Source organism: Momordica charantia (assembly GCF_013281855.1).
Source record: "Momordica charantia cultivar OHB3-1 chromosome 6 unlocalized genomic scaffold, Mcharantia_2.0 BLBB01000006.1, whole genome shotgun sequence".
In the NCBI taxonomy this organism is placed as follows: domain Eukaryota; kingdom Viridiplantae; phylum Streptophyta; class Magnoliopsida; order Cucurbitales; family Cucurbitaceae; genus Momordica; species Momordica charantia.
Window position 1 is genome coordinate 30,788,562 of NW_028275164.1, and position 26,285 is coordinate 30,814,846.

At 31.9% G+C, this 26,285-nt stretch overlaps 2 protein-coding genes across 6 annotated transcripts; both read left to right on the forward strand.

The window, feature by feature from the left end:
• Positions 1–7,752: 7,752 nt before the first annotated feature.
• On the forward strand, positions 7,753–13,736 carry ERL1 (ERECTA-like 1). Its single transcript, XM_022304141.2, has 27 exons — positions 7,753–8,061; positions 8,264–8,402; positions 8,489–8,560; positions 8,653–8,724; positions 8,819–8,890; positions 8,999–9,070; positions 9,263–9,334; positions 9,429–9,500; positions 9,593–9,664; positions 9,762–9,830; positions 9,931–10,002; positions 10,114–10,185; positions 10,257–10,328; positions 10,406–10,477; positions 10,630–10,701; positions 10,787–10,858; positions 10,946–11,017; positions 11,125–11,196; positions 11,270–11,341; positions 11,431–11,502; positions 11,591–11,662; positions 11,747–11,818; positions 11,917–11,990; positions 12,078–12,209; positions 12,296–12,634; positions 12,721–13,091; positions 13,176–13,736. The coding sequence occupies exons 1-27, from the start codon at positions 7,956–7,958 to the stop codon at positions 13,557–13,559; spliced, it is 2,982 nt and encodes a 993-aa protein (XP_022159833.1). The 5' UTR covers positions 7,753–7,955; the 3' UTR covers positions 13,560–13,736.
• A 2,314-nt stretch (positions 13,737–16,050) lies between these two features.
• On the forward strand, positions 16,051–26,076 carry LOC111025952 (protein TPX2). Of its 5 annotated transcripts, none has more exons than XM_022303884.2 (17): positions 16,051–16,764; positions 17,044–17,166; positions 17,798–17,924; positions 18,220–18,277; positions 19,107–19,157; positions 19,334–19,431; positions 19,540–19,618; positions 19,724–19,786; positions 19,935–19,982; positions 20,302–20,357; positions 21,873–21,948; positions 22,028–22,093; positions 22,333–22,379; positions 22,509–22,577; positions 22,669–22,713; positions 22,785–22,881; positions 25,194–26,076. In XM_022303884.2, exons 1-16 carry the CDS (start codon positions 16,590–16,592, stop codon positions 22,837–22,839), a joined length of 1,236 nt encoding a protein of 411 aa, XP_022159576.1. In that variant the 5' UTR covers positions 16,051–16,589; the 3' UTR covers positions 22,840–22,881; positions 25,194–26,076. The 5 variants fall into 5 exon arrangements, with proteins under 5 accessions (XP_022159576.1, XP_022159572.1, XP_022159573.1 ...); XM_022303880.2 differs by having other exon boundaries at positions 16,055–16,764; positions 18,220–18,328; XM_022303881.2 differs by having other exon boundaries at positions 16,055–16,764; positions 18,220–18,328; positions 22,791–22,881.
• The last annotated feature ends 209 nt before the right edge of the window (positions 26,077–26,285 follow it).

A 26,285-nucleotide genomic window follows, 5' to 3' on the forward strand; every position in this document is an offset into this window, starting at 1 on the left:
CAACAGTTTTTTAATCGAAGAGAAAAAGGAAAAAGAAAATGGAAAGAAAGAAAATGACATTCCTTTGAGTTGGCGTGTGATTTCTTATTTGGGTTTTAATGTGTCGTTTCCCTTTCCCTTTCTCTCTTTCTCATTCTATCCAACATTTTATCTGCCTCTTCAGCCTTGCCTTGTACCTTTCTCCGTCTTTTTATTTTATTCACAATAATAATTTAAAGTAGATAATTTTATTTTTCTTTTCTTAATTTGTTTCTGGATTCGAGATCATCACGAGGAAAAAATCGTCATTGTCTTTTGGATAACATACGAAAAATATCAACAAAATATCACTAATATGGATATAATATTAATATTAACCATTTTTAACTTATTTATGAAGGGTGAAATGTTTATTTATTAATTTAAATTTTTAAAAAAATCATTTTTATAACATTTTTAAAAATATCCATCAACATCAATATTTATCCATATTTTCATGTACATTTACAAGAAAGTGAGATTTTGATATTTTTTTATTAATATTTAAAAAGTTGAGACATATAGTAGGGAATTTAAAATAATAACTGTTGTAATAAAAAAAATCCAAAATAATAACTAAAAACAACTGAACTAATAGATGGTGGGTTTTTGTCAATTTGATAGGTTTTTAGTTCCATTTTGTATAATTTAAGCATATACAAATTATTTTTTTCATCAATTTTCAATTGGAATCTCAATTAGTATAAAAGATATGTTAGTAAATTAAAATTAAAAAAAAAAAGCACACCAACACTTAAATTTTCGTACAATACATTTATATAAATATATTTTCTGCTTTTAATTTATCTTAATACCAGAACTCATTAGATTAGAAACAATACGTAGAAGTATCTGGTGAATAATAATTTAAATAATATTGGAAATAAAACAAAATTTAATTACATTGAAAATTACATAAAATCTTATAAAATGCTAAGAGATAATGTATTCGCATATGTTGTAAATAAACATGAAAATGACTTCTTCACCCAAATAAACCACTCGTCATTGTGTGACGCGACATTTTTAAAGCATATTATTAAATCTTATTGAAGGTCATTTGCTTATACGATACAATAATTATGTAATTATATCGATTTATTATTTTAGCGAGTCAAACTAAAATTAAGTTGGATTACATAAAAACTAGAGAATTAGAGAGAAGAGGGAAAATTTTGATAGAAGGGCAAGTGAATAAGAGGTGTGTTGAGGAGGTAAAATAAACCACGTCGAGTAGCTAGCAACTTTATTTAAGTGTACAATGACACTTCTTCAACTACTTTGTCCTTGTTGCTTTTTCCCGTTCTTGGCCATGCCCTAGATAAAGAATCTAATATATGCTTCTTCGGTTGGTCATAGACCATGCCTGCATCAATAACACTCATTTTAACGTCTTCTTGTGAGCTCCTTGATAGCAAAACAAAAAGTACACTGCAAAATACGAGAAGTAGACATGGCCAACTCAACTTCTTAATTAATTCTCCATTTTTATACAAGCCACCGCAAATTTCGCATAATTATAATAATCTACTTATAGATTATATTTATGAACATAGTTGTTACAAGTATATAGACTTTGCAAAAAGAATTGCATACATGCATTTGATTGGAAGACCAATACTCCAATTATATTAAAAAATAGTTATTCATGGTAACGAGTAAAAATAATAATATTTTAGAAAAACTATAATTCTCTTCGCTCTCTTCCTTTCCTAGATTGAAGAGTGTAATATTATAATTATCATTACCTTTAAAGATATAGGTTGAAAAATGCATGTTAATTACCCCGGAGCTACGTTCACTTTTAACTATAAAATTACTTCACTTAAAATCACTATCCTCCAGATTCCCCAAACTCACCATTGATGTAAAAAATAAAATTACTTAGGATAAATAATAAGCTTTTTAAATCTCTAATTAAAGTAGTTACTTTAAGGTTTAAATTTAATTGGTAGGCGTTAAATTTTTGAGTTTGTTCTAATTCTATTTCTAACTTTCAAATTGTCAATACTTTTAGTATATAGACTTTTCGAGAACAATATTTTGGTCTATCAATTTTCAAAATATTTATTTTAGTTATTAAATTTTAAAAAATAATCATTTTGATTGTTACCATTATTCTATTATCTAATATTCACCCACACATTAATAATTTACCCTCTAATACGTATTCATGTTAACATATTAAAACACATACTTGAAACCACGTAGTAATTAAGAAAAAATACTTACATGTTGACTAGTTGACACTTATCTTATTGCTAATCAATATTTTAAATATAGACATTGATGGAAATGTCGAAGTCTAAATTTCATATAAATGTTGATGAAAATATCAATAAAATGTTGATGTCCGATAGATATTTATGGAAAAGTTATAAAAATAAAAAATAAATCGTAAAAACTATTTAAATTAAAAAATAAACATTTCAACATTTCTAAATAAATTGAAAATAATTAATATTAATATTATGTCTGAGATTCTGTTCATATTTTGTCGATTTTTTTGTAATATGATAGAAATGTTCATTTATCCCTATACCTTATGCCGATGTCGAACCTTATGACAACGTCGATAGAAATCCAGGCTAATCACCACGAAAAAGTCGACAGATCAAAAGAAAAATATCTCTCTATTTCGGTCTCCTCCCTAGCAAAATTTTAAGTAATATTGATTGTACCTAATACAAATTGAGAGCTCAAAATGGAATATATTAAAAAAGTATTGAGTTAAACAAAAATATAAATTTAAAACCTTGATTTAACAAATTGAAAAGGGAGGTAAAAAGGAGAAATTTTGCATAAAAAAAGGAAGGTCAAAGAAAAGAAAAAGATTTTGATAGAGGAACTGAATTTTGTCTTATCCTTTTGACTCCTAAAAGAGATGGAGAGAGAGAGAAAAGGATGTTTGTATTTGTTTGGAGTCCCAATGAAGAAAAATTAAACAATAAAAGAAAAAGAAAATTGTGTCCCTCTAAAAGAAGCCAAGCAGAAGCCAGAGCAAGGGAATGAGATTTATTACCGAAACTGCCCTGGGGTGGGAGGGCATTTTCGGCATTTCATCCATGCTACAATTTCTTCTGCTTTCTTTTTTTCGAAAAGGTGCCACAAAAATTACAACCCCTACTGACAACTCCTTCCGCTACTTTGTCTAAATTCCTTTATTAAAAAAAAAAAACAATAAAAAGAGGGGGAACCACAACACGTGACATTAACTAATTAATAAAAAACAAAATCTAATTTTTTTCTTGTTGAGTTTATTCCATTTTTTGTAATGATACTTGGTTGGTTTAACTAGTTAAGCTATTGCACCGGTACGTATATAATTAAATATTTGTATAAGATTCAACAAGTGAAATCAATATTAAATAAGAAGAAAATGTCAATACATGGATTCGAACATATGACATCCTACTCTGATATTATGTTAAACATGATTAATGAACTCCAGAGCTTTTAAACTAATGAATTAAGGTAAATTTAACCATTTATAAAGTTGGAGGAGTCAAACCATACTGCCACGTGGAGGACAGAGAGTGGACTGACCACTAGGTCGATCCCAAATACTTGTTCCCCATAGGAACAACCTGTAACACTTAGCCAAATTCTGAAGAGGAAGATGCTGAAAATCAACCTACCCAAATCGTGCACGCCCGACAAGCTAACCTTCGACACAACACGCCCAACTACAAGTTGGATTCCTTGCCAGATATCCAAACTTATAAATAAGGGACCTCACTCTACAGCATCGCATTCTAGCTCGATCTCAACGTTAAGTTTGAACTCTAAACTTACTTAAACATCGGAGTGTTTGTTACCAAATGGTCATCCAGATCGCCCAACTTCTTTAAAGATACAGAATATCTTTAAAAAATAAATAAATAAATCAAAATCAAAATGTGTGTGTTTTTAAATTAAAAAGTGTAAATATATATATACAGGGAGCAGGCTTTATACGAGAAGGAAAAAGGATGCCTAATTAACAAAGTGGTAAATGCTCTGCTACGTACGCTGTGCAGAGTCCTGCGCTGACCCCTCTTTTTTTTAACTCTTAGCTTTTGACTTTTCCATTAATAGCCTTTCAAAAATAGGATGATCCCACCAATATCAATCCCTCCTTTTTTCATCATTTTTTAGACATAAAATATTAATAAAAACAAAAATTTGTGGATGGAATATATTTTAAACTAAATAAGATAATTGTATTCTATATTTTCAATATTTTTTAATTTTTATTTAACAGTAGATTTAAAAATTGAATTTCAATTACAAAATGTATTCAAAGTGTTTAGGTAGCAAATCTTGCAGTGCTTGAATGATTTGTGCGGTGTCAAAAATATTAAAATAAAATAACATCAACTAAAAACGATTAATATAGCTTTTATTAGAACAATCATCATTAATACAAAATACTATTTTTTAAAAGATATTAATACAAAATGCTATTAAATTTTATTGTTTCAAGGTTTTTTATTAACATCAATTCATTATAACTAAGTAAAATTAAATAATTGATAAATTAAATAGAAAATTTAAATTTTTATAATAAAATCACCCCACCTAAAAAAATTAGTACAGTTTTTTATTATAAAAATTATTAATATAAATATGAATTAATTTTAATTGTATAGGTTACCTAATAACAATATTTTATTTTCACACGTTAAATAATTAAAACAATTAATTAAAATTAAATAGTTAAATAATGAAATAGAAATTCATTATTTTATTAAAAAATCACACGTACTAAAAATATTAGTATCAATAAATATATTTTAAATAAAAAAATATTGGTAGTACAAATAAAAGAAGAAAAAGTAAAATTTAAAAATAATAAATAAATACATTATAGATCCCATTAATAGATGAGAGATAATTGAAAAAATTGTAAAATAATGATTGAAAAAATATGGATATGCGGAATAGAAGAATAGAGAAATGAGATAATTCCTTTTTAAAAGAAGTAATTTTAAAGTTTTTGATGTGTATCCACCCATTGATTTAGTTCCTATATTTAGTAAAGGCGGTCCAAAGTTTGTTAAAAAAAAAAAAAAAATAAAAAAGAGTAAACACCGTCAAAAGGGAATTCTCATGTCAAGTAAATAGAAATATAAGAATAAAATAAATATATTTTTGCAAAATTTTTAAAGTAAACTATAAAAGAAAATTGTACCGAGAGATTAACGAACAATTCTAAAGAGGGGCTTTAGAAATACAATTTAATAACTTCCGAATATTGTTATTTCTACGATATTTATAATAGTAATAACTCAACTCTATGGAAGAATTGTGATGGGTAACAAATAATTTTACCATATTTAATTATAGCACGGGAAATAAAATTTTAGGATATGAAAAATTTGTACAGTAGATTTCTATATTAAAATTTATATCATCAATCGATGTCTATTAGTGATAAACGTCTATCATAGATTAATTAGTGATAGACACTGATAGTCTGTTAGTCATATATATGAAAAAAAAAGTCTTGTATTTATAAATTTTTGTTGTTTCTCGCTCCGTGACTAACAACCATAATTCATTTTTAAATCCACATTCTATCTTTTACATTATTGCTTATTTCAAATTATAGCTTGAAGCTAACATTGAAAAAAGTTAGCACGTTTGGTTGAGTCAACTAAAGCCCTAAACTAATAATTTCATTTATTGAAACCATAAATTTTGCAAGTTGAGTCAATTAAAATCTTAAATTTTGTGTCAATTTATACGGTTTGTTAAATTATGTTAGAAGACTATTGGTCAAACTAGATGTGAACTTGTGTAGGTTATTAATTTTAAGGGAAAAATATAACGAGATATACATAATAATAAATATCCTCTGCATCATATAAAATAACATTATTGGCATGCCCTTATAATTGCCGTAATAACAATGCATGACCTCCTTAGAATATGAAATGTCAAAAAAAAAAAAAAAGATAACGTCACAAATCATACGACGTGCTCATCACCTCGAGTAAATTATCCCAACACATACACTATTAGTTAGAATAGTCCCACCATCAATTCCACCCTCATATACATTTTGAATGCCTTCTCGTTAACAAATCATCATTATCATGCCAATGAAGCACAAATTAGAGCTGACAAATTCATTATTATTATTTAGTTTATAATATATTGTTCCATAGAGGAAACAAAATAATAATTACATTAAAATACTACAAAATACGAATGAATAATGTAACCAAAATAAAGATGTCCTTTTTGTTTAAATTAAAAAGAAAAAATCTAAACTCGCCCGAGGGGAAAAAGAAAGTTACTAAACACAATTATTTGATTTCGTTATATGGAACACTTATTTGTCCAACTACATGAAAAAATAAATACGTACTTTTTTTTTATAACATTTTAAAATTTTTATTAACTTTACTACTTTTTATTATACGGTAGTCATTGATTTACCTAAATAGAAATTTTACTAGATGTGTAGTTGTGGCTTTCTCTCCATTTAATTTATGTATATAGGAGAAAAAACTTATAAAGTTAACAATTAAATGCTTTTCAATAAAAAAAGCAATTAAATGGACATTAAAAATAAAAATCTCATAAATATTTTGTCAAAAATCACTTAAAAATTTGCAGAAATTATTTTAGAAATAAACAATAACAATGGAAAAAAGAAAGAAAGAAAAAAAAACATAGTTCGTGACTTGGTTCACAGATGCAACATTTATAGCATAACAAATTAAACATTACTCACATGACATGCTCACGCCTCACTTCCCCTTCCAATTAAATCCGATACACTCATCAATTATTACTTATATTATATAATGCCTCTTTTTCAATTTCCATTATTCATTCCCCCTATAACTTATAACTCTATTTTTTTTTTCTCTTTTTTATAGATTTTTAACGATTGAACTATAGTCATATTGATCAGGATATTTGTATCTTTCTTATAGTTTAAAAGTTCAAATCATATATTGGATTATAAAAAGAATCATTTTCGATGTGCTTACATAAGCATAGTTCAATCGTAAATGTAAAGGATATACATTATTTCTTTTGAGGTCAGAAGATTAAATATTAGGTTGGGTTATATTGAGTCTAAATAAATTAAAATTATATAGGTTGGTTTAGTGATTCACATAATTAAATTTAGTTTGAACCTAACTAACTCAAACATATTACATAATCAATTAACCTTAACGATTTTTTTAAAAGTTGTGGTGGGTGAGTTATCAAAAATTTAGTCGTTTATAGATATTACTACGGTTGTCACTACAATGAACAAAAGTTAAAGTACATAAATCAAAATAATATTTTAATTTAGTTTAATCTTGATTTGTCTATTTTCCTTTTTAACGAGGCATGAGATTCGAACTTACGACCTATTTGTAAAAAACAAATGCCAATGAGCAATGTGAAATTAGAAGATCTAAAATTACGTGGGTTAAATTGAAAGAATAAATATAGAGTTTGTAATCATGCAAGAGGGAATTTTGTAATTTAAGTGAAAAAGTAAAGTTAAAAGAAAAAAAGAGTAGGCATATATTAGTTTAGTGGAGCGCGTGGAGGAATGAAGACACGCGCCATAGGGGTCGCGCGTGGGAAAAGGATCTCTGAGGCACGTAGCTGTATCGAAATATTTACACAATCACTTCGGGAAACGGTAGTACGAATGACGGCCTCGCTCTCTCTCTCCAGTGTCTCTTCACCGCCGTTTATTTCTCTCTCTTTCCTTTTTTTTTTCCAAAAATGAAAAAAGAAAAACAAATCTGTTTCTCTCTCTATCTCCAGCATGGCCTGTCCTCGCTCTGTGGGTTTCACACAAATAACACTCCCTCCATGTAGCTTTCTGTTCTCTCCCTTCATAAATTTCTCGCCCACCCTTCTCCTTCCTCTTCTTCTTCTTCTTCACAGCACCAAAACCCTCTCTCTCTCAGTTTGGCTTCTGGGTTTTTGAAGAAATGAAGGATCTCGCCTTCCTTCAATGGCGGAACCTCCTCCTTCTTTTGTTACTCCTCGTTCTTTCCTCTCTTCGTTGTTCCCCAGCTTCGCTCCCTCCCGATCAAGGTTTTCTTTTCCTTTCCCTTTCCGCATTCGCCATTTTTTGTTTTCTTTCACTGTTCTGGGGTGTCTTGACGTGGGACTTCAAGCCGTTGCAACTATTCCTTCCTTTTGGCTTTTCGCGCTTTTTTAATTTTACTTATCTCGTTGTTGTGTTTCACTTTTTGAGTATTTTATTCGGGTTTTTGGGTTCTCATTTTTTCGACAGCTCGAGCGCTTATGTTGATCAAGGCCTCGTTTAGTAATGTAGCCAACGTGTTGCTGGACTGGGATGATGTTCATGGGGATGATTTCTGCTCATGGCGTGGGGTTTTCTGCGATAATGTTAGCCTTTCTGTTGCTGCTCTGTGAGTTTTCCACTTTGTTCCTCTGTTTCCTCTGTTTTCAGTTGATGGGTTTTTTCTTATCTTCGTGTTCGTTTCTGGGTTTGAAGGAACTTGTCCAACTTGAATCTGGGTGGGGAGATTTCACCGGCCATTGGAGATTTGAGGAACTTACAGTCAATGTACGGCATTACCAGTTTCATGTATCGCTCTCTTCGCTTATTCGATGGCTTAACACGGTTGTTTGGCTTGTTTTTTTGGTTTGTTTTGGCAGAGACTTTCAAGGGAATAAACTAACGGGCCAAATCCCAGATGAGATTGGTAACTGTGGTCTTCTCGTCCATCTGTAAGAGTTTTCTTTTATTTATTGCTTCCATATTTAAATTAAAGTTAGTTGAAAGTGGCCTATCCACAGCATTACTTGACCTCTCGTAATACAGGGACTTGTCTGATAATTTGCTTTTTGGAGACATCCCCTTCACGGTATCGAAGCTGAAGCAGCTTGAGTTTTTGTAAGTTTTAACTCAATGCAGCTTTTCTACTTAGTTTTGTCTTTTTTCCACTCAGTTTTGTTAATTATAGCGTTTTGGATGTTGAACTATTTCTTCTCCTCGTTGCAGAAATCTGAAGAACAATCAGTTGACCGGTCCGATCCCTTCGACCCTTACCCAGATTCCGAATCTGAAAACGCTGTAAGCACTTCTCTTACTCCTTCACTTCACTTTAAAATCTCTTGCGAGTTTTGTTATAGTGTTAACTAGGTTTTTTTCTTCGTTCATATGGGATTTGTTGTTGGAGTGCAGTGCTGGGAATTATTAGTCTAATGCTTCGATTATTCATTCGGTTTCTCTAGTTTTCTTATTTGGTGATATTATCCACTGCAGTGATCTTGCACGGAATCAACTTACTGGGGAGATACCTCGATTAATCTATTGGAATGAAGTACTGCAATATCTGTAAATACCACTTCACTCAAGTTTCTTCGACATTTAAGCTACGATGGCCATTCTGTTAGCAGTTAAACTTTTATTTTGTTTTATTGTTTGGCAGTGGGTTGCGAGGGAACTTTTTGACGGGTTCGCTGTCCTCTGATATGTGCCAATTGACTGGCTTGTGGTACTTGTAAGTGTGATATGATATTCTAATTAATCTGGGGGTTATTTCTTCATATTTTCATAACTGTTGTGCTCTGGTGTTGCTTTTCTTATGTTCAGTGATGTAAGGGGCAATAATCTGACTGGCCCGATACCGGAGAGCATAGGGAACTGTACGAGTTTTGAAATTCTGTATGTTTTTCGACTGATTTTTCTTTGGTGTATGTTTCATTGTTTCTTCACAAAAATCAGTTGTGATATCTTGATTGGCGTTTCTTGTTCATCTCAGGGATATATCCTACAATCAGATCTCAGGGGAGATTCCGTACAACATTGGATTTCTACAAGTGGCTACGTTGTAAGATTTCTTTAAACTTGTGTGTGATTTTAAATACGTCAGAAGAACTCTCTCCTGCTCTCCTGCCTTCTTAATCAGTTGTATATGCTCCTTGTTGTAGATCACTACAGGGAAATAGGCTTACTGGTAAGATTCCCGACGTCATTGGATTGATGCAGGCCCTCGCTGTCCTGTAAGTGAAGTTTGAAATATAATTTATAGTTTCGTGGTTTGGTTGATAAATGTAAGGAATTCTTGGTGCATTCATGTCATTGTATTATTCTTTTCTTCTACCTTGGACCAGGGATTTGAGTGAGAACGAGCTTGAAGGGCCAATACCACCAATACTTGGCAACTTGTCCTACACTGGAAAATTGTGAGTTTTCCTTCAGAATGCAAAGTTCTGAGATTTACGATTGGTGCCTCATGGTCTATTCTATTGGTTAGGTACCTGCACGGGAACAAGTTGACCGGGCCAATTCCTCCAGAGCTGGGCAATATGTCAAAGCTTAGCTACTTGTATGCTCATGTTGCTGCAAATAGAAGTTTTTTTTTTCCTTATACAAACATCAGTAACTAAATGTAACATTTTACAGGCAATTAAATGACAATCAGCTGATTGGCACAATTCCTTCTGAACTTGGAAAGTTGGATCAATTGTTCGAACTGTGAGTTATATTATTTAGTTTTGGATCGTTCATAACAGTGAAGTCTCAACTGTCTATTAATTCCATTACACATTTTCTAACTTCTGATTTCAAAGCTCTTGGTCCCTTACTGTGTTAATTTGTGATGATGATATTGGTATTCATCTACTCAGGAATCTTGCTAATAATTACCTTGAAGGACCCATCCCTCACAACATCAGCTCTTGCACTGCATTGAACCAATTGTAAGATACCTACTGCTTATCATTCACATTCCATAAGTTTCCATATATTATGTGTGTTATTTTGATTCATATTTCTTCCTGAAAGCAATGTGCATGGCAACCGTCTTAACGGGTCCATTCCTTTGGGTTTCCAAGATCTGGAGAGTTTGACCTATTTGTAAGTGTTTCGAAGCATGAGTTCATCTATTGGTATTACATAATTCAATTGGGGAAGAATTAGTCTAATGAACTTGCTTGGTTACAGGAATCTTTCGGCAAACAACTTCAAAGGCAGGATTCCTGTTGAGCTCGGACGCATAGTTAACCTCGATACCTTGTAAGTTTACTTCAAATAATCATCATTTACTGTTTTGTTCATCATAGATGTTTCTATCATAGTGAACGTCATTTTGTTTGTCTTCAAATTTGTTGTATGTCTTGCAGGGATCTATCTCGCAACTACTTTTCGGGTCCTGTTCCTGCATCTATTGGCAATTTGGAACACCTTCTTAGCCTGTAGGACTGTTTCATCTGAACTATTTATTAAATCGTAGTTTAAGTGATGTTTTTAATATGAAATTACTTGCAGCAATTTGAGTGGCAACCGACTTGTTGGGTCATTGCCAGCAGAATTTGGGAATCTCCGAAGCATTCAGACTATGTAAGGATTATGAGTGTTGAGTTTGTTCCAAGTATTATGCTAGTCTTATGAAATCTGTCTGTTAAACTCTGACTTCCTGGTTTCGATAGTGATATGTCATTCAACAACTTCTCCGGTAGCATACCCATTGAGTTGGGTCAACTGCAGAATATTATCTCCCTGTACGTTTCCCAGTACTCTAAGATGCTATTTCCTTTCCTTTCAAATTCCTTTTATCTAATTTTTTTTTTCTTTCACTGCCATTCCTAGAATTTTGAACAACAACAATTTGCAAGGGAGGATACCTGATCAGCTGACAAATTGTTTCGGTCTTGCCAATTTGTAAGTTCTGTTTTATTCTTCATCAAGAATGTACATTAGTGCTTTCTCAACTTCTGATTCATCTTGCTTGTACTTCTTATTTAGGAACTTGTCATACAACAACTTATCCGGAATCTTGCCTCCCATGAAAAATTTCTCTCGATTCGAACCAGATAGGTAACAAGAAGTGCTTGGTTTGATTGGTCAGTTATGTGTTTCTTGAAGTCACTGCTGTTGATATCTTCTTTATTTGACGATTGATAACTTTGCATCAGCTTTATTGGTAATCCGCTGCTATGTGGCAACTGGCTGGGATCGATCTGTGGGCCTTATATTGAAAAATCTCGAGGTACTTTACAAATACAGATGGCATTGGTCTTTTTTATGACTTGACATCATGAGCGGTTCATGCTGATTGAGTTGATGTATTTTGCAGCAATGTTGTCTCGGACAGCAGTTGTTTGTATGACGTTCGGCTTCATTATTTTGCTGTCGATGGTTATAATTGCCGTGTACAAGTCGAATCCATCGAAGCAATTGTTGAAAAGTTCTAGCAAGACTGGGCAAGGCAAGCTTTTGCTTCTGTGTTTCACTTATTTTTCTGAGCTATTCCTTCTGATTGGCGATGATGATCCAGTCATTCTTGTGTTTCAGGTCCCCCAAATCTTGTGGTACTTCACATGGATATGGCTATTCACACCTTCGACGACATTATGAGAACCACGGAGAATCTAAGCGAGAAGTACATTATCGGTTACGGAGCTTCGAGCACTGTGTACAAATGTGTACTGAAGAATTCCCGACCTATTGCAGTTAAGCGACTTTACAACCATTATGCACACAATTTACGGGAGTTTGAGACCGAACTCGAAACCATTGGTAGTATCAGACATAGAAATCTTGTTAGCCTTCATGGTTATTCATTATCTCCCTGTGGGAATCTCCTCTTCTATGACTACATGGAAAATGGTTCTCTCTGGGATCTGCTTCATGGTAAGCATTCGCTCCCTTGACTTGAACCACTCGGTTTTAGCTAAGCTTTAACAGTTTCTGTAATTTGCTTCGCTTAAAATCATCAGGACCAGGAAAGAAGGTTAAACTGGATTGGGAAGCCCGTCTGAAGATTGCGGTTGGAGCTGCGCAAGGGCTTGCATATCTTCACCATGATTGCAACCCACGAATCATTCACCGGGATGTTAAGTCTTCGAATATTCTGTTGGATGAAAACTTTGAGGCCCATCTTTCTGATTTTGGGATCGCTAAAAGTATCCCAACTGCCAAAACCCATGCGTCGACTTATGTGCTTGGAACGATTGGCTACATTGATCCAGAGTATGCTCGGACGTCCCGACTCAATGAGAAGTCTGATGTTTATAGCTTCGGCATTGTTCTTCTGGAACTACTAACTGGGAAGAAAGCTGTGGATAATGAGTCCAATCTGCACCAACTGGTTTGTTCATATCAAATCATTTCTAAACATCCATTCACTTTCATCTCTGTTTCTGAATTTATTTTCCTCTCCATGAACTGCCAGATATTATCCAAGACTGATAACAACACTGTGATGGAGGCTGTCGATCCCGAAGTTTCGGTAACCTGCATGGATTTAGCCCATGTCCGAAAGACGTTCCAGCTTGCTCTCCTCTGCACAAAACACAATCCCTCCGAACGGCCAACCATGCACGAAGTTGCACGAGTGTTGATATCCCTCCAGCCACTGCCACCTACCACAAAACAGACTTTGTTCCCCACGAAAACGTTGGATTATGCACAATTCGTGATCGACAAGGGTCAGAATCAGAACGCGAAAGGGCAGGAGGAGCAGCAGAAAGCAGAAACGGATGTGAATTCTTCGGATGCTCGGTGGTTTGTTCGGTTCGGGGAAGTTATGTCTGAACAACACAGTTTGAACCAATAACACTGTTGTATTAACCATGCCTTTAGAAATGCATACAGAAGAAAAGGGGTGCAAGAAATTGTGTAGTTTTGGAAATTGTGGTTTGCAGTTTAGATATAGTAGGCCTTTCTGATTGCAGCTGTAAAATGTACTCAGTTTAATCAGCAATATGAAATATTTGTATGAACATCAACCAAATTAACTGTGTCATAATCTTCCTGCTTTACACAACTTTTCTTAAGCAAGAATTTCATTTTTTCTTTTACAAGATCTTAAATATCCTCATAAGTTCTAATTTCAAAAGCTTAGTATTAATAATTGAAGAAGGTTGAGATTCAAAGGATGAACACATCTTTTCTTTTAATTATCTCAAACAAATATACACTTTTTAGTTAGTATTATTATTATTTTTTAAAATTGTTAAGCGTGTCCCAATGCATCTAAACTTTTTAGTCTTTAGATGGCAACTAGGGAATAAAAATAAAACTCTGAACAGTTCACCCTACAATGAAGGACTTTGATTTCTGTATAATTTAGAAATCAAACATGGGATCGGGGTTAAATTAAAAAGAAAAAAGTTAACAGTAACATATCTACCTTTGAAGATTCTTAACATGGACAAGTTTAGAGAGATTCTATTTGGAAAAATCTCAAAATTAATTAAATTAGGCTCTTAGACTAAGGATCAGCGTACTAATTTACGTTGCAGGGATGATCAATCATAGTTGAAAAATCGAGCTGATCAATTGAAGCTGACTGAACCGAAGGCAGTTTTTCGATTTTAAAGTAACATGGTCATTGGTCGGTCGATCGGTCCTCCGAGATCAAATGGAAAACCGACCAAACGAACTAATATTAAAAGAACCAAAACTGACCGATCGAACGTCAAGTCGATTTTTTTCCATTGATTATAGAGCTCACGCTTCTTTACTTGAGAAACCCCAACTAACGAACATAATAAGTATTTGACTTGATTATGTTTCCAAAACAGTAGGTTTATTGGGCAAATACTTTGGTTACCTATAATCATATAAATCAACGAACATACTTGCATAGACAAGAGTTTATAACACATTTAGATAAATATTAAATGAGTATATAATCATTATAGTGATGAGTTTGCAATGTAACGATCTTACAAGAAACTACAAGCACATCGCAGTCTAGTTGTATACAAACTTATGGTATATGATACTCTCCCTCACAAGTTTCCACATGAATGATTAGGAACAAACCACATTGTTACTAGGATAAGGCACCAAACCTTATCCATATACGGTAACATTTTTAAGTTACTATTTGAAAATAGTACTTTTGTATGTCAACTACATACGGTTCAAAATTGCATTAGTAATCTTGGATTCATATACATTGTACCAAGGTTTTAAATGTCAATGTCGAGGTCTCAATTTCATAGAAACATGGTAAAATGTCAATAGATATTTTTGTAAAAGTTAAAGAAATTAAAAAATTGTAAAAATAGTTAAATTAACAAATAAATATTTTTCTATTTCTAATTAAGCTAAAAATGGTTAATATTAATATTATATATATATATATATATATTTATTTGTGACATTTTGTTGATATTTTTCATATCGTGTCGATTTTTTTGTAATATAATGGAAATGTCGGTTTACCCCTCATGTCGATGTCGAACCCATAGATATATAAAAATGTCAACGTATCGAAGAATATTTAATACCATGCAACTATTACCCGTGTCAATTCCTAGGATTCGTTTATTATTTTTTTAATACATCAAATGTGGGATGACTTATATGAAATTATGTAAATTTGTAGGATGGACTTTTATCATTAATGATGTATATATTACTAATATACATCTATGACTTATATGTATCACTAATATTTTTATTATTGATAGATCAAAAAATATTTATAAACTGCAAATTGAAATATGTTGATAGCTATTTTTGACTTTTTTTAACACTTACATGTAATCGTCCCAAAATGAAAATTACTTATCTTTAGTTTTGGAATCACCTCGAGGAGAATCTCCCAAAAATTTAAAAGCTTTTGTTTGCGCACATTTTGACAATACACCAAATGCATTTGAGATTTCAGATGAATGGACCCACCTTGTTTACTCGAAGATTTATGTTATTTTGAGTTGTTATTATGTTTTTGTTATGTATGTTGAAAAAAAATTATTATTGATAGATGGAGAAACATACATAAACTGCAAAGTTGAAATATGTTGACAAAGTCTTTCTGACTTTTTCTTTAGAATTATGTGTAATTGTCCCAAATGGACCAAAGGAAACCAAATAAAAAAAAAAATAAAAAAAGAAAACTAGATCAGATCGAAACCAAGTCTAAATAATATGAATTGAAAAAAATTTAAAACTATGGAGTTGGAGTTGAAAACGATCCTAAAAACAATATGGATTAAATTGTAATTTAATATATGGTTTTTTTTTGTTTTTTTTTTTTTAATTTTGAATAGCAGTTGTGTGATTGTGACTGGCCATGTATTTCCGGTGATGGGGCCCACCAATTTAAAACTAGAAAAACTGAGCTCTCGCGCATTTGGCACCTTATGAAGTGCCCGCCACCATTTCGGTTTCTGGTTCCTTCCTTCCTTCCGTGGCTCGCCCTCGCCGCCGAAACCAGACTCGGCCGCCGGCTACTTCCACTCCACATGATTCCCTTCCGGTTGCTCTTTCTCGCCGCCTCATTTTCCGACGAAAATCACACGTCCTGATTTTCAATCGATTGTTTATTTTTCCTGCACGATCACCGCAGTTTAATGTTTGGGCCCAGTTTTGGAGCGAATGTCCGGAGACTTTTCTCGCGGACGCTCCCGAGGACGGCGAAGAGAATGGAAATGATGGAATGTCGTACAAGTATTTGTTGTTTATTGTATTGTTTGGGTTGCGTGTTTCTGTGAAGAGAAATCCTGGTGGTCCATTCGTCGTTTACAGGGAATTTCACGAAACGGGAGCAGCAGCGTCAATGTCCATGGATTTCTTCTGATTTTGTCGCGTTTAACGTTCATACTAAGGCGCTGATCATATCGAGAAAGAGATGGAGACGGATGGAGAAATGGATGAGGTTGCCGAGCCATTTTTTGGCGGCGAAATTGATTTCGATTACGAGTTTGATGCCGCCATGTATTACGATTTCACTCGACCCGAGACAAAGCAGGAGACCAGGGAGGCCGAGGATTGGTTCAAATTTGCTGGAAGCTATCCACCTTCTCGTAAGCACTTACTTTTGGTGTCGTCTTTCTGGCGACAAAATTTCGTTTTCTTATTCTTCGAGCTTTCGATTTTCTTGGATATCTGTTATAAATGTTCGAGTTATGGAATTATTCTGTTCTGGAGAATTGATTACTGACGACAACACTTTCTCTTGGAATATTTATTAATGCGTTATGGTTATCATGGGTATAGAATCAATTTATTTTGCAGATTAGATCAAAATCTAATTGCTCTTTCATGTTAATTCTTATGGTATGAATTTTTTTTCCGTCTTTTAGCATTCGTCGTGAAATTGAATCGGGAAGAAGAGTTCCAAGCAGAGCTCACCTCTATAAAACTAAAAGATATTCAGGAAATCCAGGAAGACTCTGAAACTTCTGAGATAAATGAGAATAACTCAGGTATAGTGTGCATTTCTTCTTCTATTGGTTCAGTTGGATTCAACCTCGTCAATATGTCGTGCTGGAAGTATGGTTAATGATGAATATGCTGGTGAAAAAATATCAAATTATATACCTTATGGTGTGGCTGAAAAATGCCCTCGCCCCAACGTTGAAAAAATTTAAAATCCATATAACTGATAGTTAGTTATTCGTCCTCGATGGTCATGGCATTTCGAATCTTTTTGATTTCTTTTGTTCAAACAAGTTATATGAATGGTGTGATCTCCCTAAAAGGATTCGATTACTATCATGGTGTATAAGGCCCAAGTATTTGTTTCGGTATGGTTCGCAGGGGTGGGGTTTTGCATATTTTCTCATCTAGGTGGCTATTCCAGACCAAAGGTTTGGTTCTTTTTTGTGGGATAGATGTGTGTTGCAGTTTTTCTCCCATTTGAGATTTGAGATGGTATTAACGAAAAAAGTTAGTTGCAGATTATTCTTGCTGTTCCAATTCATTGATTAGAATTATACTACTGTCTGGAAGTTCCCATCCTGCTTATTTACCTCTTCCTTCTTGGAAAATAATTGCTCCAAATATCTTCATACCTCTAACTCCCGTCCTGATCATATCTGGCTCCGGATAATGTAGGAGTTAATATGAAGTTCAGTGTGAAGGCCGATCTACGACGGAGTTCAACTTTAATGAAACCAACTGCAAGTTATTTGGCCAAGCAAAACCAACCTCGAGGGATACACTCCGTTCCGCCTCTGCGAAGGTGATGACCATATCTAAAAATACTTCTTTGATTGACATTAATGATGTTTTCAGTCTCTATAATGTTTACTGTGGAGATATGATGGGGCCATTTCCCAGTCCACCCATGAAGGTGGGTTAAACCAGCATAGTGTGTAATAGTTGTTGCTCATTCAATCTTCGGGAACGTGTTCTGGAGAAAGAAGGGCTCTGTGAGCTCTTTAAATTATCTTCTACGTGATCGTTATTTATTTCTAGTGTTTATTTTATGTTTTCTTCAATTTTATACTCATTTTATTTATTTTTATTTTTTTTAGATTTCAGTTCAGCTTGGGTGATAGTATGGAGATCAGTTCTACGCGTTCTTCATTGAATGTTAGTCATGCTACCAAAAGGCAAAAGTTGGAGGATGGTTATTTTTGCAATGTGTGTGGAAACTTTTATTTCAACATTTATTTATTTTTTAATTGGCATTCTACTGGTCTCCTAGGGATGTTTGTCTTTATGGGGGAAGGGAATGAAACATTAGTTTTTGTACATGAGAAGACATAGTAAACCTCATCTGTTAAAATCAAATATTCTTTCTAATACTGTGATGATCCTTTCTTTGTAAGTTACAGAGGTTTTGAAACCCATTCTTTGAGATGGGTTAATTACCTCTTTAGTCAGAATTATTATTTTCTGTTTCACGTGAGTTATTACATAGTACTGATAACTTTTCTAATGTTATTTGAAGATGCTGTTAAGGATACTAAATGGGATTCTAGAGTGTTGTCCAATCTCCAAAACTGTTGTATTTTCTGATTGCCTAATGCTTCCATCAAATCTGGTTATTGCTTCTTTGTTTCATCTCCCATTTTGTGACATCATATGAAGCTGGTTTGAGTAGTTTGATTACTTTTATCTTGGAATTTGTTTTTGCTATTTTATTGCAATTCAAACATTTCAGAAAGCAATCAATTCAAAGAGGCCAGTAATGAATAGCACCTATTACCAATTTTCTGAGTCATTGCTTTTGCCTAACATATTAAAAAAAGAAAGATAAGAAAGAGAGACAAAACAGGGAGGGAGTGAGCTGGAATTATTTATATTTAAGCTGCTTTTGCAGAACTTGCAGCCATTTGCAAACGCTTCTGTCTATCTAACGTGTAGAGTGAGTCCATTGGTATCCTAAGGTTTAAAGTAATTTATAACTTCTTTGCAGGTCCCACATTTGAGGCGGCAGACAAGTTTGCTACACAAGGTACCTAAAAAGGTAACCGATGTGTACCTGGAAACTGGAATTGTTACTAATAGTTCATCGGAATTAATTTACTATTCATCTTCGTTCAATATATCATATTTATGCTTATACACAAGCTTATGATTTCGGTGGTATAATTTCTGTTTTTAGTTCGTTCATTTACTAGAATTTAACCCTTATTGCTGCAGGTTGTACATTCAGAAGTTAATCCTGCTGTTACCAGAATTAAATCTACCATACCTAAAGAGCCCAACCTTGAGACAGCGAATAGAGCACAAAGATACAGGTACTCAGCTTTATTTGAAAACAAAAAGTGATCTCTTCTCAAACTCATTCAAAATACTATAATTTGTGCTCCGAGCTGATGCATCATGTTGCAAGTTCTGAAATTCAGGTCTAAAATCAACACAGTAGCAAGTGAACATAACCAATCAAATGTCTCTAACTTTAAAGCACGCCCGCTGAACCGAAAAGTTAGTATTTTTGTGACTGACACAATTTCTTTTACTTCAGATGTTATTCATAATAAATGCATTACATAGTTCGTATGATCTTATAACACTGTTTCGGCTTTGCAGATCCTCGAGGCTCCTACTTTGCTCCCACCAAAGAAGAGCATACCACAAATGCCCGAATTTCAAGTAATTTGTTTTAGCATGTATTATTTTTATTTTTTGTGCTGATTTTTGTACCAGCACCATGATGAATTTTTATTGTATTTTAATCAAGGGTAATGGTTAAGTATTCTGCACCATAATTTTACCTACAGCTTTTGTTTGATTGTTTTAGGTGTTTCACCTGAAGACATCAGAGAGGGCCCTACAGCAAACATATAATGTAAGCCATCAAACTATATTTTACAGTTTACTGTTTTACTGACAGTAACCATTTATATGTGTAAATATTTCATCCTACGAGTAAGTTGGTATGTTTAATGTAATAGAACCATCTTGGTTGAGTCGATGTCATCTATTTTGTAAAAAATATGAAATTTGTATGTTTCTCGTCTAAATGTTACAAAATTTCTTGCAGTGCGAGACTCCAATAGACTTATATCTATTTTGTTTATAAGTTTCTATGGGGCATCCAATACCTCTTCCTCATTTCATGTTTGCCAAATATTTTTTTCTTAACTCGAGACCCTTCCAAATTGCAGGTTGTAAATAATCCTTATGTATCTACTTCACGAAATGAAAACAAGTGCACAAGAAGGTAATTGAGGTAGACTTTTGATTCATCATGTAAAAGGCTTTTACTCTGAAGATTTAATTAATGACTATAATTTAGTAACTATGAAGCATATTTGCATTGCTTTGAGACCATACAGTGTTATTTATTGGTGATCCTATTAGTTGTATGCATATTCTATATGTAACAGTTTGTTTTTCATTGTTAACTTTGATCTAGAGATACCCATATTTGAGTATTAAATAAAATTTCCTATTTAAACTCTTCTTCCACAGTCTAAGGATTTTATGTAAGCATTTGACTGTAATTAATTTTAGTTACCTTGGTTTGAATAATTATCATTTGCATTACTTAAAACTGGCGGTGATTTGTATTGGTAAGGTTAGTTATGTTAGTTATTGCTTAATTTGTAAATAGCTCCCACCTGGTAGCCTATAAAATGGCTGAGATGTATTCATTTGAAACAATCAATTAAAAATCCATAATTCCTCTGTGCATCAAGTTGGTGCAAAGCAATGTATTGAATCAAAATGTGATGGTGTCAAGTAGGAATCTTTTAGAATAAACAAGTTGGGGAGAAAAGGGGGAGTCAGGCAAACTTGTCGAGAGAACGGGTGGTTTAACATTCTCTCCATCTCTCTCTCTAGCTTCTTCTTTTCATGCTAGATTTTGCAGATATTAGTTATTTTCTTCCTCCTGTTGTTATCTTTCGATTGGTTTTTAGCAGCTTCAATGGAATGAAGTTGCTTCGTTCAAAATAAGTCTTCTTTATTTCACCTTCTTAGGATTCTGATTAGCTTCTCATTAATATGATTAATATTGAAGAAAAAAGAAAGCTTAGCCCCTTTTATATCCATTTAGAAAAGGTTTCGATTGGTTGCACAGTCTTTATCTTCATCTACTAACATTGGGCTGCAAAACAGATTCGTATTTGAAACTTGTACCTAGATGTGAGGTTTTTTATAAACATCACAGTCATCTGTAGATGGTGTGTTTCTAGAAGATGCAAAACGTAGTTTCATGTTTGAGTTTTGAGTCAAAATATGGAGCTATGACATAGTCTATATGTGAACTAATATGAACATGTTGACTTCAGTATCACAGTTCATCATCATATTGCCCTTCAAATTGTATCTAATCGAGTATTTTATGAGGTAGAACAAAAATATTGAAGTTGATTGTTTTTTATTTTTGAGAAGATACAACCAAATTTGGTGTGCATAGGATATAAGAGTGACCTGGAGAAATATTGATAGACCTCTTGTCCTTAAGGTCTACTTTCATAAGGCTATTGCTTATATTCAATGTCGCTTACCATTTAATGAGCAAACCTTTAAACTAGGCACTTTGATTCTAGAGGTGGAATTTGCATGCATTTTTTTTCTAATTAGTTGCCACTGAATGCTCCTGGACTTGAAAATCTACAAGTATTTTCACTTGTTTTTTTTTTCTTTTTGTTAATTCACTAGTAGTTGTTACTCATGTAGTCATGTTTTTGTCGCGTATTCTTAATATTGTTGCTATGCTCGTGTTCAACAGACCAAATTCTCTCCACAACACGAAACAAGAAAAATGTATAAAAGCTGAAACATGTAAAAATCGGCCACTCGATAAGGTTTGTAAAATTCATAACACGCGAAACCTTTATTTCCTTAACATTTGGCATTTACTGAGTTCTATTGTGCTTCATACAGATACTCTCACATAATGAAGAATGTGATGTCTTTGTGAATTGGAAAGATGGAACAACTGTCTCGAAGGTGAGCGTCATTCACCCCATATACTTTACATATACAAATATAAATATTCATCGTCACCACTTAAATCGTATCTCGATAACACCTTAACTTCATGTTTATTCTATTTTATTTATGGATTATCTTAGGGATTTAGTTGCCAAAAGATCAAATGAGGTCTTCAAACGAGCTACCAACTGAATTACTTTCATGTTTATTGTATTTTATTTATGGATTATTCTAGGAATTTAGTTGTTGTCCAGATCAAAAGAGATCTTCAGACGAGCTACCAACTGAATTACTTAACCAGGTACCAAAAATTGTGCAAACCTCAAGTTCTCTTTCATCTTATATGATTTATGACCATGTGCTATAAAAGAATATCTTGATACTAACTTGTTCTTTCCATGACTGAGAATGTGTTTCTACATAATTTCAGCTCTCCCTTTCATCGGATTGTCATTGGCGTAACGCAAAATCTCACTGCAAAGTGCATTTGCCGAACAATGTTAGCGTCTTTCATCATCTTCACTTGATTATTACTCATAACATGTTATTGATATACTCATAATAGTTGTTCACATTTCTGGTTATGTTAGTGCTCGAAAGAGAATGTCCCAGGCTTCCTTGATCAAGAGCATGAGGTATACTAGAAATATTTTTAGTAGAGTTCAGTGTCCTTTTATTCTCTTCTCATCATCACATTATATTCAAGTTGTAGGTCACTAATATGCTTTTGGCATAATTTGCGGTGTCTTTTCGCCAAGTGAAGACCAAACGATGAGCCCGAGATGAGCGACTTTACTCTACAGGTAACCACATGTTCCGTTCTTGTGTTTTTCAGCGTCTCATGTTTCTTATCAGGGTGGATCTGCATACCTTCTTCTACTTTAACCACTTTTTTATTTCCACCACCACCACAAATATGCTTTTTTTTTCTCTTTGTTTTTGTTTTTATTTTTTATCAAACACGATAGCTTTTTTATACTGACCATTCAAATTAGATGAGTTTGGTATATCTTTTAATTTAAACATTTTTTACACTTTTTTATGAGTAAATTACAAGAATCTCAATCACTTTAAAATAATCTTTTTTGGATAATTATTCTCAAGTTTAAAGTAATCTGATTGTTTTAGAATGTTTTTTATTTCTCGTTTCAAATTTTCCTAATTCACTCACTAATTTTAGCATAAAGTAATATAAAGATCTTCAAAAGTTGCATTTTCTTGGAATTGATAGAATAAAAAAAACCATTTTACTTTTTTTATTTTTATTTTTAATTTCCAAAGTAACTCTAATCAACTAGCATTATTTTGGTGTGAATTTCAATGAATCACATTCACATAAAATGAAGTTTGATCAAAAGATCGACCTTTGAATAACTTTGTTAAGACTTACATGTTTAAAAGTTAGTTCTAATGTTGTTTTTCTCTAAAATTCTATCAATTTCGTATTAGATATGCTCATGAAAATATATTTTTAGTGATATTTCAAATGAAAATTTATTAAAAGGTAAAAAAAATAGCAATATTTTTCAAGTTTAATATAAAAATTGTAACATTTATATAGGTTTAAGGTGGAATTGATAAAATTGAAAGTGTTAAAATGATAAAATTTTGACACACCTAGCCTAATTCATGGTAGATATTGATTTTCTAATATAAATATTATTTATTTTATTCATGTTATGATTATAAATGTAATTTTTAAAATATGAAATTAGGACAGCTAAATTAATGTTACAAATGCCTTTTCAACGAATAATACGAATACTTTTTAAAAATTTCCTTATCTCATCAAAGACACAAATATATAATAATTTTTATTTTTTGAAGGTTATGTAACAAAATTTAAATAAATATATTTTTAGAAATGTTACACGCAAAATACATTTCAACAAATTTTAAAAAAAATTTCAAAGCTGTTCTATTATAATATTTTGTTACCTTGAGATTTAGATAGATACCTAGAAAAAGGAAAAGAACTCTTGAAATTCTTTTTGGCAACATTCTAGTCATATATGTGCTTTAATGAATGCTTGAACACCCAAATTCATTTCTATTATCTTTTATTATTATTATTATCATCATTACTTTTTAACCCAAAAGTTTTAATTTATGTTTGGAAATAATCTTTAGAAATCCATCCACAATCTATGAATAGTTTTATATATAGAAAACAAACATTTTAGATTGAATAAGATTTTAAGTTTTTCCCCTTACAGAAAAAAAAATATTAAAGTTTGCTGTATATAAAATTATAGTTGAGTTAGTCATGCCAAATCATTTGTTTTCATATCTATCTTTCCCTTCAACAAATTATTACTTTTTAGCATGTTAAATGCAATATTGATTGTTTTTTTCGTAAGTATCTTTTTGTACTAAATTTAAATATGTCTAGGGAAATAGAAACTTAAATATGAAAAAGCTTTTAATATAAATGAACTAAATCAATATAAAAAAAATCCTTATAAATTTGTTACAAGAGGTAAACATAACTGTTTTATACTATTTTTTTTAGTACAATATGTTGGAGATCAGATTCGAACTCTTAACCTCTTGGTTGGAGATATATTGCCAGTATATGCCAATTACCGCTAGTTATACTTGCTTTGGCACTTTATGCTATTTTTATAACATTACCACATAGTCGTGGAAAAATACAATTCGTAAATTTTGTTTGTTTGTTTGTTTTTTTTAAAAGTTGGGAACACATGATATTAAATAAAATTGGTTAAATTACTAATTCGGTCATGGTGTGGACAAAGTTTCAATTTGGTACTTTTTTGGTTTTAAAAATTTCAATTTGGTACCTATGGTTTAATCAAATTTCACAAGTCGTCCTGACATTTTTTTTTACAAAAAAGTTCCATTTGGGTAATTGTGTTAGGATTCAGGACCGAGTAAAAAATATAAGAAAGTAGATTAGTTTTTCAAGTAGTTAAAATAAAATTTAAGGATAATTTATGAAACCAAATTACAGGGACGGAATTGAAAATTTTAAAACTAGTAAATCAAATTGAAAGTAGATCTAAACTATGGCAATTAAATGATTGATATTTTTATTGTTATTATTATTATTTTATTAATGGTTTGCTTACAAAATATTACATTCTCGATGCAGTTTCTTCATTCTTCATTAGCTCACAGATGGCTACTTCTGGCGACACATGACATGAGGGTTAGCCTTTTTTTTGTTGAGGTATTTTATGTATCGAGTTTTCTAAATTTATCAAAAGAAAATTAAAATACATAACTTTTCCTTCTCCTAAATATCTATAAATATGTATTTTTTTTTATAAAAGTAATTATAAATAACATTTTCAAAAAGGTATTATAAATACATTTTTCTTTTAAGTTATCAATATATCACTAGCTTTCATAAGGGCAATTATTATGTTTTTTCTTTATGTTTTAGTTTTCATTTATTTAATCAAGTCTTTTACTTTTTGGTTATATGTTTACAATTATAAAAGCTACTATTGTTATCATATTTTATTTTAATGAATCTTAACTTGCAGTTACATTTTGATCAAAAGTTGGCTTGGGTTTTGAAAATATTTGTATGTGGTAGTTTTTAGAAACACGGTTATATTATATTCTTTAAAAAAAAAGGTTAAATTATATTGAAACTCAAATTTTGTGGTTGGAAAAAAAAATTCGGAAGAGTAGAGCATTTACAGAAATGACAGAATAATATAATTGTGTAATTTCAAATAAAATTTTTATTGAAATACCATAATTTATATTACCACTAATTTGAATGTATCTTTTTTTTTTAGGTACAATAAATATATATATATATATATCTATTTTTTTTTTTAGCATAAGTGTGACTTTCATTTTTAGAATAAATATTTATGTAAGCTAATAAAAAATAAAATTGAAGATTGTATTTATAGCGATGGTTATAATTGAACACACAAACAAAGTGATTGACATCCACCGTTAGTTGCAGCACCATATTTGTGGTGTATGTATTACGTGGGTGAATATTGATTTTTTAATAACCATCCAAATTTAATTTAATAATTAGTATGTAATATATGCTTACATAATTTAAAATTAGTAGAGTTGTAAATAAATATATATATATATATATATATATATATATAATAATTAATTGTAAATATAGCAACTATTTCCATAATTTGTAAATATATTAAAAAATAAAGGTCCAATACGAATGTAAAGTTAGTTATACCCTTAAAATGTC

What these genes read in the sequence shown, in the direction of transcription:
- ERL1 (XM_022304141.2), top strand. Translation starts at nt 7,956, where the DNA reads ATGAAGGATCTCGCCTTCCTTCAATGGCGGAACCTCCTCCTTCTTTTG. An exon ending in TTCGCTCCCTCCCGATCAAG is followed by an intron (nt 8,062 to 8,263) that starts GTTTTCTTTTCC and finishes TTTTTTCGACAG; the next exon opens with CTCGAGCGCTTATGTTGATC. An exon ending in ATGCAGGCCCTCGCTGTCCT is followed by an intron (nt 10,003 to 10,113) that starts GTAAGTGAAGTT and finishes ACCTTGGACCAG; the next exon opens with GGATTTGAGTGAGAACGAGC.
- LOC111025952 (XM_022303880.2), top strand. Translation starts at nt 16,590, where the DNA reads ATGGAGACGGATGGAGAAATGGATGAGGTTGCCGAGCCATTTTTTGGC. An exon ending in GAAAACAAGTGCACAAGAAG is followed by an intron (nt 20,358 to 21,872) that starts GTAATTGAGGTA and finishes CGTGTTCAACAG; the next exon opens with ACCAAATTCTCTCCACAACA. An exon ending in ATGGAACAACTGTCTCGAAG is followed by an intron (nt 22,094 to 22,332) that starts GTGAGCGTCATT and finishes GTTGTTGTCCAG; the next exon opens with ATCAAAAGAGATCTTCAGAC.